The 17,891-nt window shown below is 46.8% G+C and overlaps 1 protein-coding gene across 1 annotated transcript in view; it reads right to left on the reverse strand.

Moving 5' to 3' along the window:
* Positions 1-891: 891 nt before the first annotated feature.
* The window catches only part of LOC110494931 (voltage-dependent P/Q-type calcium channel subunit alpha-1A), a 133,202-nt gene continuing 116,202 nt past the window's right edge, over positions 892-17,891 (reverse strand). Inside the window, exons 46-51 of the mRNA XM_036942587.1 lie at positions 14,966-15,085; positions 11,364-11,381; positions 9,618-9,656; positions 7,562-7,784; positions 6,287-6,543; positions 892-4,438 (exon numbers count right to left, since the gene is read on the reverse strand). Coding sequence (XP_036798482.1) covers positions 3,626-4,438; positions 6,287-6,543; positions 7,562-7,784; positions 9,618-9,656; positions 11,364-11,381; positions 14,966-15,085 — 1,470 coding nt within the window. The 3' untranslated portion in view covers positions 892-3,625. The remainder of the gene's footprint in view (positions 4,439-6,286; positions 6,544-7,561; positions 7,785-9,617; positions 9,657-11,363; positions 11,382-14,965; positions 15,086-17,891) is intronic.

Consider the following 17,891-nt stretch of genomic DNA (forward strand, 5'->3'; position numbering starts at 1 on the left):
GCGAGGGGGATACTGAGGGGCGAGCTGGGAAGGGTAGATGTGACTCTGAAAACAGAAGGCACTGAGGCACTGGGGTTTCTGGGTAGATAAACACCCCTCTGATGTAGGTCCCCCCCTCTCTCTCTGGACCTACCTATACGGAGGGCAGGGGTGGTATATGTGCACCCGCTCCCCTTCCCAGTTCACTACACTACACTAGGCCTGGGATTGGACAGCTTGGGAGAATGATAGAGGGAGCAGGAGAGGACAAAACACTGCAGGAGGGTCAAAAATAAAGGAAAGATGCTATGAAGGACAAGGATATCGTGAGTGATTGTGCAAAAGCAAAACGATGTGGGCATACCCTCTATCTATATAGTTCTATCCATCTATATCAAAACGCTGTATATACACTATCTGACACTACACTATCTGACCCATAGAAATATAATCTATAGATATGCCATCATTGACTTGAATTGGGAGGCCTGTTCTACACATTCTATTTCTATGCGCCCACGTACATATTGTCATTTATTTATAATGGTACAACCACTCTGAACTATAATGGTAAAGGAGAAATGAATGTTGGATAGATCTGCATAGAGTTTGTAGTGGGATATTGTGTGGAGCTACAGTGACAAAGTGCAATTTGAATCTGTGTAGCTGATTTCAATGGAGAGTTTCTGAGCTCTAGCCACTTAGCTAGAGTGTTTGAAGTAAATAAAAGTATGTTTTTCTCTCTATAATATATAAACTTTTGTATCTCTATATATCTATATTGTATCTATCATTTTACGAGTTATGATAGGGAATATCTGTTACAATCTACATAACTGTAATCATAGCAAAATAAATATGTTTTAATCCAAAACATCTGGAAACAATCATGTTAGCTAACCTGTCTAAAGAATGCTCTAGAATGTACTAGAGTTTCTAGAGTCTAGACTAGAGTTTCTAGAATGTCTTAGAGATTCTAAAATGTTTCTAGAATGTTCTCCTCTGGCTTGGTAAAGCAAGCAGCTCAATGCTAAACATGTCATGGAAAATCAGAAAGACAGAGAGACTTGACAGCGAGTGGAGAGCTCATGGGGATGTGAGGTGGAGCTCGTTCACAACATAGAGGTAGAAAGAAGGCTCTAGGTGGATATAACCCAGTATAAGTCCTCTTTCTAACTCTATGGTCCACAGCTAGCTGTAAATCAGATACTGTGTGGAGGTCTGACGGTTGGTTGGTTGGCCGGTTCATTTGGCTATGACTGGGGCGCACTCAGCAGGACACAATGTTTTTGGAACGCTTGGATAGAAAAATGCTATTTAGAACAAACATGCATCTCTTACACGTAGAATGAAGAACCACGTCGGCTCTGTTAATGACATTTCTATCTGCAACGTTTGACAACATTTGGCTACTGAACGTGTCCCCGGTTCTCTGTCTACCACTGAGGGGGGACCTATCAGAGGTAAAGAGCTGCGTTACACAACGCCACACAGTTCCATCTGTGTTGCTCACAATCACAATCCGACATCTAACCCCTCCCTGAAAAGTTTATGCGTGTTGCATGTATCGGACCCAGTTAAAGGCGTTTTGGAACAGTTTGGAAACAGTTTGGGAACAGTTTGGAAACAGTTTGAACAGAACCAAAGGAAAATAAACGATGAAAACTAGATGACACAGCAGATTGAAACTCCAAAAAACATGACAACAGATCTACGGCAAACAGCTATCATCATTCATCGTTTTGCATTGACATTGATATCAGTATTTATAGGACTATCATCATTATTAACAATACAAATCAATTATTTAAAGAGGTTGAAGTTCTCTCTCCCCATAGCTCTCTCAATTCTTACTTATTCCTCAAAACAATTTAGGAATATCTTAGTACAACAGGAGAATCTTAGTAAAATTTAGGAGTATCTCAGGAACTTAGGAGTACTTTCAAGATAAGAAAATGGTAGCTTTAAAACCCTATTGGGCAGAAATCAAACTGAAAAAAGGTTGTCCATCGGATCCTTAGGGTGATATAGAACAAATATTTACTCAATAAACAAACGCATGATGACAGACAGAGTCAGAGAGAGAGAGAGAGAGAGAGAGAGTCAGAAAAAGAGAACTTCTTCAATCAAAACCTAAAATGTAAGTGTTCTATAAACCCAATATGCCCCCATATCCCCAACAGTAGATTTTCTCTCTAGGTATTTTTTTCATGCATCATAACGGATTAACAGAGGCTTGAGCGAACGCAACAGAAGAACCAAGCTCCAATGTCCAAGAAGAAGAACTAGAAGAAGAAGAAGTAATCGATAGAAGAAATACTGAAGAAATGGTCTTTTCCTTCCCTGTCCTTCTTTCTTTCTGCTCATCCTCACATCATTTTCCTTCCCTTCCCTTCTTTCTTTCTGCTCATCCTCACATCATTTTCCTTCCCTGTCCTTCTTTCTTTCTGCTCATCCTCACATCATTTTCCTTCCCTGTCCTTCGGCAGGATGGAGGAGAGAGGAAGGGGGAGAGAAGATAGTGGGGGCAAACAAACTACGCCCCCTAAGGGTCCATAACTCTGCCCCCAGCCCCTACCCTGTGGCCCCATCCACCGGAACAGGAAGTGATGTCACACTAGGCCCCACCCACCGGAAGTGAGGTCACACCAGGTCCGTCGTCAGCATTTCGTGAGTCTGTAACAGTAAACAGGAGATGATAAAACTCATCAAATATCAGCCAGCTCTGTCATTGGCTGGTTTTTGCAGTAGAGGCGGAGCTTCCTGGTTCTAGTCCGGTCCCTTTCAGGAAAGTTTAAGTTAAAGTGGTTGTTCTCCCTTTTTTTCTCCTCTTTTTTTTCAAAGTTTGTTTTTGTTTTCTGTTCTTTAGTCTTCAAGTTAGATTTTTCTGGAGGCATAGCTTGGCGTGTATAAGGATAGGGGGTCCTGGCATGGGTTTTCGTTGTTGTTTTTTTAAACATGTCCGTCTAGGTTAGACCAAGAGCAGTGTTAGCTAGCTAGCGTTTAGCTGTTAGCTCCTAACACTTATCAGGCTAGTAGAATAGAATGACAGAACAGCAAGAGCACCCAGGTTTAGCTTAACTTAACTAACCCACCTATCCCCTAAACAGTCTGGGAGAGGGGCTTTTATTTACCATTCATTGGCCACTTGTAACTTAATATACATGCTCCTCCCTTCCTTTCATTCTTTTGTTCTTTCTTCCCTCTCCACACCTCCGTCAGCACCTCTCCACCATCCCTCGGTCTACTCCCCCCTGGGCACGCTGAGAACTCTGGGTATGGTAGTTGAGACAGAGGAGAAGAGGAGAGGTGCGTAGTTCTGCCTTATAGCTGTCTCTCTCTGTCATGTCTGCTCTGAGTTTAGAGTCTCACACACCCACACAGTGTGCCTCTTCTCCTCTAACCATCCCTCCATCCCTCATCATTCCATCCAAGTCTGAGTCTCAGGGGTGGAGGTAGAGAGATGGAGAGACTTCTCCCAAATTCTCCTCTCCTCCTTTCCTTTCCTCACCCCCTTCTGCATCCCTTTACCCTTCATTCAAGTCTGCATAACGAAGAACAGAGGATGGGGGAGACGGAGAGACTCCTCTCCTCCCTCCTTTTCCTCTCTTCCTCTCCTCCCTCGTTCTTCTGTTCCTTCGCTGTGCTAGCACCAGTCGTCCTCGTCCGTCTCGCTGTAGGGTTCGTGCAGTCCCTTCCGGGGGCCTCTGGGGCCTCCATGGGGGACCCGGTGATGAGGGGGGGACCGGTGGGGTGGTCCCCCTGGATTGGGGTGTTGATGTGGGGGCCCTCGCCGGTGCGGGGAGGGCGAAGACGAGCGGTAACCATTTGGGACTCGTCGGGGGTGAGTGGGAGCAAGTGGAGGTGGTGGGCCCACGCCGCCCCCGTGCCGGGCAGTCCTGGGGGAGCGTGGGTGCGGGTTGCCGTGCGGATGTGGGTTGCCGTGCGGGTGGGGGTTGCCGTGGGGATGTGGGTTGCTGAGGCTCTGCTCGTAGGCGGGCGGCTCATGCTGGCGCTCGTACTCGCAGTCACGCTCATAGAATGGGCCAACCTCGCTCTCCAGACTATCCCCGGGAGGGGGACCGCTCCAACGCCCGTGGCGGGGGGACCGGGGTGACCCATGGTGGGGCGGAGGTGAACGAGACCCCGACTGGTGTCGGGCCGATCTCGGAGACCCGTGCCTCGACCCTCCGTGCTCAAGCGGGGAAACGTGACGCGATGGCGGGCGGTGATACCCCCCTCCGTCGTGCTCTGGGGGGGAGAAGTGTCGGGGGGAGGGGGAGCGGAGTCGTCCAGGGGGACCTGCTCCGTAGGTGGGCTTGGGGTGTCGTATGGCTGGGGAGTAGGTGACGTGGGGGCGTGGCACAGCGGGGGTCTGGGGCAGCTGGCGGCGCCCGCGGCGGGGGGTGGAGGTACCGGACGTGGAGGGGACGGGGCTGCCGCTCACCGAGCTACTGCCCTACAGCAAATATGGCGACAAGGCAAATCAAAAAACACCACAAAATGAACCAACCACAGCCAACCACAAAGGAACCACGACCACAACCACACCGACCAGAGAGAAAGAGATAGAGAGGAGATAGAGAGAGGAGATAGAGACAAACAGACACAGAGCAAGACGGACAGAGAGATAAAGAGAGAGGAAGAGGGGGGATAGATATAGTTAGTTAGATAGACAGAGATAAAGAGAGAGGAGGAGGGGGATAGATATAGTTAGTTAGATAGACATAGATAAAGAGAGAGGAGGAGGGGGATATATTTTGTTAGATAGATAGATAGATAGATAGATAGATAGATAGATAGATAGATATAGGTAGATAGATAGACAGAGATAAAGAGAGAGGAGTAGGGGGATAGATATAGGTAGATAGATAGACAGAGATAAAGAGAGAGGAGTAGGGGGATAGATATAGGTAGATAGATAGACAGAGATAAAGAGAGAGGAGTAGGGGGATAGATATAGGTAGATAGATAGACAGAGATGAAGAGAGGAGTAGGGGGATAGATAATAGATATAGTTAGTTAGAGATAAAGAGAGAGGAGTAGGGGGATAGATATAGGTAGATAGATAGACAGAGATAAAGAGAGAGGAGTAGGGGGATAGACATAGGTAGATAGAGAGACAGAGATAAAGAGAGAGGAGTAGGGGGATAGATATAGGTAGATAGAGAGACAGAGATGAAGAGAGGAGTAGGGGGATAGATATAGTTAGTTAGAGATAAAGAGAGAGGAGTAGGGGGATAGATATAGGTAGATAGATAGACAGAGATAAAGAGAGAGGATTAGGGGGATAGATATAGGTAGATAGATAGACAGAGATGAAGAGAGAGGATTAGGGGGATAGATATAGGTAGATAGATAGACAGAGATGAAGAGAGAGGATTAGGGGGATAGATATAGGTAGATAGATAGACAGAGATAAAGAGAGAGGATTAGGGGGATAGATATAGGTAGATAGATAGACAGAGATAAAGAGAGAGGAGTAGGGGGATAGATATAGGTAGATAGATAGACAGAGATGAAGAGAGGAGTAGGGGGATAGATATAGGTAGATAGATAGACAGAGATAAAGAGAGAGGATTAGGGGGATAGATATAGGTAGATAGATAGACAGAGATAAAGAGAGAGGAGTAGGGGGATAGATATAGGTAGATAGATAGACAGAGATGAAGAGAGGAGTAGGGGGATAGATATAGGTAGATAGATAGACAGAGATAAAGAGAGAGGATTAGGGGGATAGATATAGGTAGATAGATAGACAGAGATAAGGAGAGAGAAAAGAAAAGTGGAAAGACAGCAACATTGAAAACCATAACAACCAAACCGCCAATGAGGCAAAAGAGCACACACACATTGAAGCCACGAGAGCCACATCAAGAAAAATGGACAGAGAGAGAAACAGTGACAAAGAAAGAAAGAAAAAGTAAAAGATAACAGAAAAAGAGAAATTGACATCTGTAAGTAGTGGTAGTTGACCAACAAGGCAGAACTCTAAATCAAAGATTAATGGTTAGATCACTCCAGCTGCTTCTCCATTGGTTAGTTTTCCATTTCCACCAATGGGATGAGGAGAAAGAACCATTATAATCCACCTGTTCTCCAGGGTGCTTGACGAAGGACTTCTTCCACTTCCCTGAGAAAGATATACTATAGAGAGGAATAAAGGTGTGTGTGTGAGACTGTGTGTGTGTGAGGCCGTATACAGTATGTGCAGTCTATGTGTGTACTTCACATGCATTTGTGTGTGTATGTTTGTGTGTATATGCTTATGCTTCTCATCTCCCGTCCGTCGCTGTGTGGTGCCCACCTGTCTGTGGCCCCGTCCGTCGGGCCCCTCACTAGGAGAGCGGGACCAGTGTCTGTCCCCCCGGTCGTGGGGGTGTCTGTGGGTGAACTCTGGCCCGTGTCTGTCTGGCCCGAAGCGCCCCTCCTTCTCCATGGAGCCACCGTGGTGGTGGTGATGATGGTGGTGCCTGCGGTCTTTGGCTCGACCGCGTTCGCGTTCACGCTCTTTGGGGGGGAGTTCTCCAGACTGGGTGGTAGTGCTCAGGTCTGTGCCCAACCCTGCAAGAGAAGGGGGGGACATATTTTTTATGCCATAAAGTTTCTTCTGAAAGTCTACTTCCTTGAATTTCTCAAACCTCTGATGGAACTTGACCTTTCTATCTCAAACCTCTGATGGAACTTGACCTTTCTATCTCAAACCTCTGATGGAACTTGACCTTTCTATCTCTAACCTCTGATGGAACTTGACCTTTCTATCTCAAACCTCTGATGGAACTTGACCTTTCTGTCTCTAACCTCTGATGGAACTTGACCTTTCTATCTCTAACCTCTGATGGAACTTGACCTTTCTATCTCAAACCTCTGATGGAACTTGACCTTTCTATCTCAAACCTATGATGGAACTTGACCTTTCTATCTCAAACCTCTGATGGAACTTGACCTTTCTATCTCTAACCTCTGATGGAACTTGACCTTTCTATCTCAAACCTCTGATGGAACTTGACTTTTCTCTGAAAAGTTTCTCTAAACCTTTCTACTTTGTACCTTCCTTCCAAAAAGTTTATTTAGAAACTTTCCCTTCTGGTAACTTTTACTTAATGTTAACGATATTTGCAAAATTCCCAGGTTTTCCAGAAATCCCGGTTGGAAGATTCAGGAGGGAACAAGCAGGAAATCCAGAATCCTCCAAACCATTGGGATAAAGACATTCTGATCTAGGATCAGCACCCCCTGTTCATTTTATTTTGTTCATTATGATCTGAAAGGCAAAACTGATTCTAGATTAGCACTCCTACTCTGAGACACTTTGTGAATACTGGCCTTGGTCAATGGGAAACTCAAAGTTTCAAAGCATCTCTCTCACCTGTGTCTGTGTCCGTCTATCTGGTAAGGGACCTCTGTAAGTGTGTTTGTTTGTGTGTATGTGTGTGTGTGTGTGTGTGTGTGTGTGTGTGTGTGTGTGAGAGAGTGTGTGTATGTGTGTGTGTGTGTGTGTGTGTGTGTGTGTGTGTATGTGTGTGTATGTGTGTGTGTGTGTGTGATGTGCGTGTGTCTCTCCTCTCTTCATCTCTCTCACCTGTGTCTGCGTCTGTGTATCTGGTAAGGGACCTCTGAGAGGTGCGGTGGCTCCTGTCCCTCCTGTCCCTGCGTTGTCCCCCTCCTGCTCCCCCACCGTGCCTCCCCTCTCCTTCTACCCTCTCCAGGCTGTAGTCATCCAGCCTCACCCCCCTCTCCCTGCCAGAACGCCCGTGGACCAGAGAGGAAGTGGACCGACGCATGGGGCTGGTGTCTGTTATGGTCTGGAGAAACGAGAGGGAGAGGGAGAGGGAGAGGGAGAGGAGAGGAGAGGAGAGGAGAGGAGAGGAGAGGAGAGGAGAGGAGAGGAGAGGAGAGGAGAGGAGAGGAGAGGAGAGGAGAGGAGAGGAGAGGAGAGGAGAGAAAGCAAGATGTAGAACGGGAGAAGAGAGATGGAAATGAGAGAAGAGAGATGGAAGAGAAAGAAGAGAGAGTGGGAGAGAGAATGAGAGAACGGGCAGAAAATAAGAAAGTCAAACTGTTTAAAACTCACTCTGTACAGGAATATGTAGTGGTGGTAGTGTGTAGTGTGAGAGTGTCTGCTTGTGTTAATGCACTTGTCTGTGTGGGAGTGTGTGTAGGAGTGTCTGTGTGGGAGAGTCTGTGTGGGGGAGTCTGTGTGGGAGATTCTGTGTGGGAGTGTCTGTGTCGGAGAGTCTGTGTCGGGGAGTCTGTGTCGGAGAGTCTGTGTCGGAGTGTCTGTGTGGGAGAGTCTCTGCGGGAGTGTCTGTGTCGGAGAGTCTGTGTGGGAGAGTCTGTGTCGGAGTGTCTGTGTGGGAGAGTCTGTGTGGGAGAGTCTGTGTCGGAGAGTCTGTGAGGGAGAGTCTGTGTGGAAGAGTCTGTGTGGGAGAGTTTGTGTGGGAGAGTCTGTGTCGGAGTGTCTGTGTCGGAGAGTCTGTGAGGGAGAGTCTGTGTGGGAGAGTCTGTGTGGGAGAGTCTGTGTGGGAGAGTACACCATCCCAAAAGATCCCTCTATCAGCCAGACCTCACTAAACCCACAACGCCAAGCACATCCAACTACAATACCATGCTTCCGTACTATGAGAGAGAGATAAAGGGCAAAATGACAGAAGAGAGAGAGAGAGAACAAGCATAGACCATGCCTCACATGCATCCAATGGCACGTACACAGAAGCATGTATTCACCCTGAATGATATCTCTTAGAGATCGTAGCAGCGTTCAACACCGACACCCACAGTCACACTAACTACCAGCATGAAGAACACCTTTATCAGCAGGCAGACCTAGGAGCTGACCTCTTCAAGTCATTCAGGTCTACAAGTCCCTCGGTCATGTAATGAGGAAACCAGACCAGACAAGCCCGATGAGTATATGGACAAGCCATGCGCACTCCTCAAGTAGCTGGACATTCAACTCACACACAGAAATACACACACCCACTGAGCTCACAAGCTGCATTCTGTTGTTCAGACTGGGTCCATATGTAGCTTAGGCATATCATGTGCAGTAACCAGACACTCACACACACAACTGGCTTCCAAAGAGCGTCCAATATCCAATATGGTATACCATGCACGGTGTGACTGACATGACATGCCAAGACTATGTTTATGTATTGGTCAACAACTTCCGTCTAGCGATATCATGCTTCAACATTCGCTGTCGACCCAGAGGCAATGCAAAGAGGCAATCGCAAACTCAAACATACAAAGACAGCAGACAGACAGACAGACAGACAAGCAGACCCTCCTTCTAGACCATGTGGACCAACACTGCAACACAGGCATACAGGACAGAGGGTGGGGGGGGGGGGGGGGGGGCAGCACAAAACATTACTGGGACAAAAGGATCAGAGAGAGAGAGGAGAGTACAGGAGAACACAGAAACTAGATGAAAGACAGTTGGGAAAACACAGAGAGAAAGAGAGATGGCGAGGGAGGCAGATTTTTTTTAAGCTAGAGAAAGACAGAGATAGAGAGATAGAGAGATAGTGGGAGAGACAGGGGTACATTAAAAAAGAGAGAGTGATAGAGAGAGAAATAAAATAAATGGAAGATAGATAAAGAGACAGAGAGGGAGAGACAGGGGTACATACACTGAGGTGGTTATGTCCACGAGGCCTGTGTCGTCTCCGCTGTAGTCAGACAGGCACACAAAGAGAAGAGGAGCAGAGAGCCACACACACAGTCATGAAGCCACAGAGAGGAAAGGAAGGCAGGGAAAGGAGAGGAGAGGGAGAGGAGAAGAATGGAGAGGATAGGAAGAGAGAGGATAGGAAGAGAGAGAAGTGGGAGGGAGAGAAGAGGAAGGGAGAGAAGAAGAAGGGAGAGGAGAGGAAGGGAGAGGAAAGGAGACGAGAAGAAGGGAGAGGAGAGGAAAGGAGAGGAAGGGAGAGGAAAGGAGAAGATAAGAAGGGAGCGGAGAAGAAGGGAGAGGAGAGGAAGGGAGAGGAGAGGAAGGGAGAGGAAAGGAGAAGAGAAGAAGGGAGCGGAGAAGAAGGGAGAGGAGAGGAAGGGAGAGGAGAGGAAGGGAGAGGAGAGGAAGGGAGAGGAGAAGAAAGGAGAGAAGAGGAAGGGAGAGGAGAGGACGGGAAAGGAGAGGAAAGGAGAAGAGAAGAAGGGAGCGGAGAAGAAGGGAGAGGAGAGGAAGGGAGAGGAGAGGAATGGAGAGGAGAGGAAAGGAGAGGAGAGGAAGGGAAAGGAGAGGAGAGGAAAGGGGAGGAGAGGAAGGGAGAGGAGAGGAGAAGAAGGGAGAGAAGAAGGGAGAGGAGAGGAGAGGAGAAGAAGGGAGAGGAGAGGAAGGGAGAGAAGAAGGGAGAGGAGAGGAGAGGAGAAGAAGGGAGAGGAGAGGAAGAGAGCGGAGAAGAAGGGAGCGGAGAGGACGGGAGAGGAAGGAAGAAGAGAGGAGAGGAAGGGAGAGGAGAAGAAAGGAGAGGAGAGGAAGGGAGAGGAGAGGAGAGGAAGGGAGAGGAGAGGAAAGGAGAAGAGAAGAAGGGAGCGGAGAAGAAGGGAGAGGAGAGGAAGGGAGAGGAGAGGAAGGGAGAGGAGAGGAAGGGAGAGGAGAGGAAAGGAGAGGAGAGGAAGGGAAAGGAGAGGAGAGGAAAGGGGAGGAGAGGAAGGGAGAGGAGAGGAGAAGAAGGGAGAGAATAAGGGAGAGGAGAGGAAGGGAGAGAAGAAGGGAGAGGAGAGGAGAAGAAGGGAGAGGAGAGGAAGGGAGAGAAGAAGGGAGAGGAGAGGAGAGGAGAAGAAGGGAGAGGAGAGGAAGAGAGCGGAGAAGAAGGGAGCGGAGAGGACGGGAGAGGAAGGAAGAAGAGAGGAGGAAGGGAGAGACAAAAACAAAGGGAGAGACAAAAACAAACAGCACCGGAGGACAGAGCCATTGGACACAGCATAGCCACCAAGACCCAGGGAGCGAGAGGGATGGAGAGAGGAAGGGGGAGTGAAGGATGAGGGGAAAGGGATGAGTGGGGAGGAGGAAAGGGTTGGTATAGAAAGAGAGGTGGGGTTGGTATGGGAGAGAGGAATGAGGGGGAGGGATGGGAAACGGAGGACGAAGGGAAGGTAAAAAAGTTGGGAAGGAGGTAGAGAAAGAACATGATGAGGAAAGGAGAGAAGGGAGGATGAGACAGAGGGCAGGGAGGTTAAAAGGAAGAAGAGAAGAGAGCAGAACAATAGAGAGATCCAGTTAATTGGTGAAGGGCCAACGAGCACACACAAGAGAGAGGAGGGTGAGAGAGAGAGAGAGAGAGAGAGAGAGAGAGAGAGAGAGAGAGAGAGAGAGGGAGAGGAAAAGAAAGACAATAAAAAACGTTGCTCACTGACACGCACACACGCACACTTACCGCAGCATCGTGTACACTCTGTAGGGCAGAGCAGTGTTAGACACAGTCAGTGAGGAGAGCACAGGTGGTGGTGTTTCATACTATACAGTCTATAGGCTATTAGCTAGCGTTCCAAATGGCACCCTAATCTCTGCAAAATGCATTACTGTTGACCAGAGCCCGACAGTACGGGATCTGGTCAAAAGTAGTGCACTACAAAGGGAATAGGGTGCCATGTGGTCTTATCCTACCACACTACCGATGCCACACTAAAGCTTTTCAGATACAGTATAACACAACATATTCCACTACTAAACACTACTACGCTTCTATGCTACACACACACACACACACACACACACACACACACACACACACACACACACACACACACACACACACACACACACACACACACACACACACACACACACTCCTCTTAGTGTGTGTGTGTTTCTCTCTTACAACCATATACTTGGTCATACACCAGACAACACACTGCTACAGTCTAACAGTAACCAACAGACAACACACTGCTACAGTCTTACAGTAACCAACAGACAACATACTGCTACAGTCTTACAGTAACCAACAGATTTGATGACACCAGACAACACACTGCTACAGTCTTACAGTAACCAACAGACTTGATGACACCAGACAACACACTGCTACAGTCTTACAGTAACCAACAGACAACACACTGCTACAGTCTTACAGTAACCAACAGACAACACACTGCTACAGTCTTACAGTAACCAACAGACAACACACTGCTACAGTCTTACAGTAACCAACAGACTTGATGACACCAGACAACACACTGCTACAGTCTTACAGTAACCAACAGACAACACACTGCTACAGTCTTACAGTAACCAACAGACAACACACTGCTACAGTCTTACAGTAACCACCAGACAACACATTGCTACAGTCTTACAGTAACCAACAGACAATACACTGCTACAGTCTTACAGTAACCAACAGACAACACACTGCTACAGTCTTACAGTAACCAACAGACAACACACTGCTACAGTCTTACAGTAACCAACAGACTTGATGACACCAGACAACACACTGCTACAGTCTTACAGTAACCAACAGACAACACACTGCTACAGTCTTACAGTAACCAACAGACTTGATGACACCAGACAACACACTGCTACAGTCTTACAGTAACCAACAGACATCACACTGCTACAGTCTTACAGTAACCAACAGACTTGATGACACCAGACAACACACTGCTACAGTCTTACAGTAACCACCAGACAACACACTGCTACAGTCTTACAGTAACCAACAGACAACACACTGCTAGTCTTACAGTAACCAACAGACAACACACTGCTACAGTCTTACAGTAACCAACAGACAACACACTGCTACCGTCTTACAGTAACCAACAGACTTGATGACACCAGACAACACACTGCTACAGTCTTACAGTAACCAACAGACAACACACTGCTACAGTCTTACAGTAACCAACAGACTTGATGACACCAGACAACACACTGCTACAGTCTTACAGTAACCAACAGACATCACACTGCTACAGTCTTACAGTAACCAACAGACTTGATGACACCAGACAACACACTGCTACAGTCTTACAGTAACCAACAGACTTGATGACACCAGACAACACACTGCTACAGTCTTACAGTAACCAACAGACAACACACTGCTACAGTCTTACAGTAACCAACAGACAACACACTGCTACAGTCTTACAGTAACCAACAGACAACACACTGCTACAGTCTTACAGTAACCAACAGACTTGATGACACCAGACAACACACTGCTACAGTCTTACAGTAACCAACAGACAACACACTGCTACAGTCTTACAGTAACCAACAGACTTGATGACACCAGACAACACACTGCTACAGTCTTACAGTAACCAACAGACAACACACTGCTACAGTCTTACAGTAACCAACAGACAACACACTGCTACAGTCTTACAGTAACCAACAGACTTGATGACACCAGACCAGAGTGAGAGTACATGGTTTGATGCCAGTGTGTGTGTGTGTGTGTGTGTGTGTGTGTGTGTGTGTATATGTGTGTGTGTGTGTGTGTGTGTGTGTGTGTGTGTGTGTGTGTGTGTGTGTGTGTGTGTGTGTGTGTGTGTGTGTGTGCATGCCAGTGTGTGTGTGTGTTTTTGCAGCCAGATTCTGTCCTGGGGATTGTGGGACATTTTGGCGAAAGCTTTTCTTGAAATACACAGATGTTTGAGGTAAAATAGGTACCACCTGTATTGTCCTTCTCAGTTCACACCCTCTCCCAACAAACCAAGACCTCTGGCCACAGCAGACAGCAGACAGACACACCAAGGCTACTATGGGAATGAGCATGGATAGGATGGATGTAATGGGGATGCACACCAGGGGAAGGAGGGAGAAGGGGAGGGAGGATGTGAGATGAGGAGGGCTAGGCAAGTTTGTGCTTTGTGGATGAAAGACGTATCCAGACTGCTCTGTTACCCAATATTTCCATGCTAATATTTCATTCTTTAAAGCAACAAGATCTCACTTTTTGACCAATTTGATTTCAGATTCAGTTTATCCACGTTTCTCAAAACGTCAAATTTCCAAGTTGGTCCAAACGTTACAGTTCTAACTTGTTTTTGACACGGTTGATGGGTAGAGCCTCCTGGCAAGGCGCCTTGCGGCTGGTTAAATGTAGGCATTCATTTTGAATGGTTAAGTGTTTGGGATAGGGTTCAACATTTAAAAAAAATGTGTCTAGCAATGGGATTGAACATGTGACCCTCTAACCCATCGAATACTGTTTTCTCCCCTCTGACATCATTGCGATAGAAGAGGGCAGAATGTACTGGAATTTTTGCTGCACTCCTCAGCTCGGCAACAAAATCAATAACAATGGACAATGGGGCTGTTTCCCCCTACTGTGGATTTCATCTTTCAGTTAGCATTAGCATATCTCCATGCTAATATTTTATTATTTAAGTTAGCATTAGCATATCTCCATACTAATATTTAATTATTTAAGTTAGCATTAGCATATCTCCATGCTAATATTTTATTATTTAAGTTAGCATTAGCATATCTCCATACTAATATTTAATTATTTAAGTTAGCGTTAGCATGCGTCACACTGATATCACCACCCTGTTAATAAGAGTGTAAGGAAACTAGTTTTAAAGTGATACATCAAATGTTTCTAAGACATATCACTTTACCAGTAGTAGTCTTAACAAACAGGGGCTTGACACACACACACACACACACACACACACACACACACACACACACACACACACACTTTAACGCACAAATACATTTTTAAAATGTATTATTATTTTTCTAGTTGTATTGTTTGTATATGGTTGTATTTTAAATGTGTGTGTCTGTCCTTGTCTATCCGTGTATCCATGTTTTGTTACTTGTCATGTTTACTGTTTTTGTGGACCCCAGGAAGAACAGCTGCTAATGGGGATCCAAATAGACAAACACAGGTCAGAGTGGATAGTCAGAGCGAGGAAAAGGAGAAGGAGGACGGAGGGGAAAGAGTGCAGGGATGAGGAGGAGGAATGGAGGGTTTATGATGATGATGATGATGGGGATGAAGGTGCTCACTTGGTTGTCGTCTGAGAGGCGGGGCATGGAGATGGTCCGACCATGCCTGTCCATTCGCATTGGGTGACAGGGCTCAGTTTCCGAGTACCCGTCCCGCCCCATCTTTCTCATCTCTAGCGTCTGCAAGAAAGAGACCAGAGGGTGTGTGACCACTGCCGACTAGGGGCAGGAGTCTCAGAGACAGGGGTCTTTTGATAGGACTAGAATGAGTGTATCGTAAGTGATTCTATAATTGTTTATAATTCTATGCTTTTGAACTATTCTATAGTTAGTTGTGTAGTTCTTATTCAATAGGTATATTGTCTTGTCTCCACCGGCCAACTTGGCTGTGAAGTAGCTATAAAATAAGGAAGCCTCTCTATTGTCTGTTTATGGTCCTTCAACGGGCTGCAGGGAGCAGTATGTAGACATTTCGTCCCACAGAACCATAGATACTGTAGCAGCGTTCATGTACAGATAATTCCAAAAGTATTCGGACCCCTTAACTTTTAAATTTTTTTACAATTTTACATTTTACCCCCCTTTTCTCCCCAATTTCGTGGTATCCAATTGTTAGTAGTTACTATCTTGTCTCATCGCTACAACTCCCGTACAGGCTCGGGAGAGACGAAGGTCGAAAGTCATGCGTCCTCCAATACACAACCCAACCAAGCCGCACTGCTTCTTAACACAGCGCGCATCCAACCCGGAAGCCAGCCGCACCAATGTGTCGGAGGAAACACCGTGCCAGCGTGCACTGCGCCCGGCCCGCCACAGGACTCGCTAGTGCGCGATGAGACAAGGATATCCCTACCGGCCAAACCCTCCCTAACCCGGACGACGCTAGGCCAATTGTGCGTCGCCCCATGGACAGCATCGACCGGGAGGCACTGCGCCACCGGAGGCTCCCGGACCCCTAAAATGGATTTTTTTTTAAATGTATCCACACCAATCGACACACAATACCCTATAATGACAAAGTTTAGCAAATGTATTAAAAAAATACAAAATTAAACCCAGAAATACCTCATTTAAATAAGTATTTAGACCCTTATGAGACTCTAAATTGAGATCAGGTGCATCCTGTTTCAATTGATCATCCTTGAGATGTTTCTATAACTTGATTGGAGTCCACCTGTGGTAAATTCTATTGATTGGAAATTATTTGGAAAGACACACACCTGTCTATATAAGGTCACACAGTTCACAGTGCATGTCAGAGCAAAATCAAGCCATGAGGTCAAAGGAATTGTCCGTAGATCTCAGAGACAGGATTGTGTCGAGGCACAGATCTGGGGAAGGGTACCAAAACATTTCTGCACCATTGAAGGTCCCCAAGAACACAGTGGCCTCCATCAGTCATAAATGGAAGAAGTTTGAAACCACCAAGACTCTTCCTAGAGCTGGCCACACGGACAAACGGAGCAATCGGGCGAGAAGAGCCTTGGTCAGGGAGATGACCAAGAACCCGATGATCACTCTGACAGAGCTCCAGAGTTCCTCTGTGGAGATGGGAGAACTTTCCAGAAGGACAACCATCTCTCTAGCACTCCACCAATCAGGCCTTTATGGTAGAGTGACCAGACGGAAGCCACTCCTCAGTAAAAGGCACATTACAGCCTGCTTGGAGTTTGCCAAAATACATCTAAAGACTCTCAGACCATGAGAAACAAGATCTGGTCTGATGAAACCAAGATTGAACTTTTTGGCCTGAATGCCAAGAGTCACATCTAGAGGAAACCTGGCACCATCCCTACGGTGAAGCATGGTGGTGGCAGCATCATGCTGTGGGGAGGTTTTCCAGCGGCAGGGACTGGGAGACTAGTCAGGATCGAGGGAAAGATGAACGGAGCAGTACAGAGAGACCCTTGATGAAAACCTGCTCCATAGTGCTCAGAACCTCAGACTGGGGGAAGGTTCACCTTCCAACAGGACAACGACCCTAAGCACACATCCAAGTCAACGCAGGTGTGGCTTCGGGAAAAGTCTCTGAATGTCCTTGAGTGGCCCAGCCAGAGCCCGGAATTGAACCCGATCGAACATCTCTGGAGAGACCTGAAAATAGCTGTGCAGCGAAGCTCCCCATCCAACCTGACAGAGCTGAGAGGATCGGCAGAGAAGAATGGGAGAAACTCCCCAAATACAGGTGTGCCAAGCTTGTAGCATCATACCCAAGAAGACTCGAGGCTGTAATCACTGCCACAGGTGCTTCAACAAAGTACTGAGTAAAGGGAATACTTATGTGATATTTCCGGGTGTTATTTATTTATACATTTGTCATTATTGGATATTGTGTGTAGATCAATGAAGGGAAAAAACTATTTTATCCATTTTAGAATAAGGCTGTAACGTAACAAAATGTGTAAAAAGTCAAGAGGTCTGAATACTGTCTCTCTATGTTTTTACACACAACACACAAAACATGCATATCTATGGTTCTTCACTAATTTGACTGAGAGAGATGAGACCAGGGTGGGCTTGGCACAGTCCAACAGGGAGAGAGAGTGGGGGGAGCCCATCTACCACCCACCTGTAGGCCCAAGACTTGGTTTGAGCCAGGGGGCAGTGAGGATGGGCCAAGAGATGGCATGAGAGTGTTGGAGAGAGACGCGAGAGAGTGAGAGAGGACAGAAAGAGTGTGTCAGTAAGGGGTGGGAGGTTGAACATAGTTACTTCACTGAGTGAAACGTAGAAAGAGAGAGAGATAGATTAAAGAGGAGGACCTTGAGTGGGACGACACAAACAGTCCAGAAGTTGACTCAGAGCAGCACAGCTGAGAGGGGTGGAATATTGTCCATCTCTTGACCAATCAAGGCCTTCTCAGTGAATCACCAGGATAAATATAGGTTGAGTAGCAGTATCAACAGTCTGTCATTTCCTTCTACCAGTTAAGAATAAGGATGTAATATATACCGAGGGAATGACATTCTCCAGAAAAGGATCATGT

The sequence above is a fragment of the Oncorhynchus mykiss genome, chromosome 13, assembly GCF_013265735.2.
Source record: "Oncorhynchus mykiss isolate Arlee chromosome 13, USDA_OmykA_1.1, whole genome shotgun sequence".
Taxonomy (NCBI): Eukaryota; Metazoa; Chordata; class Actinopteri; order Salmoniformes; family Salmonidae; genus Oncorhynchus; species Oncorhynchus mykiss.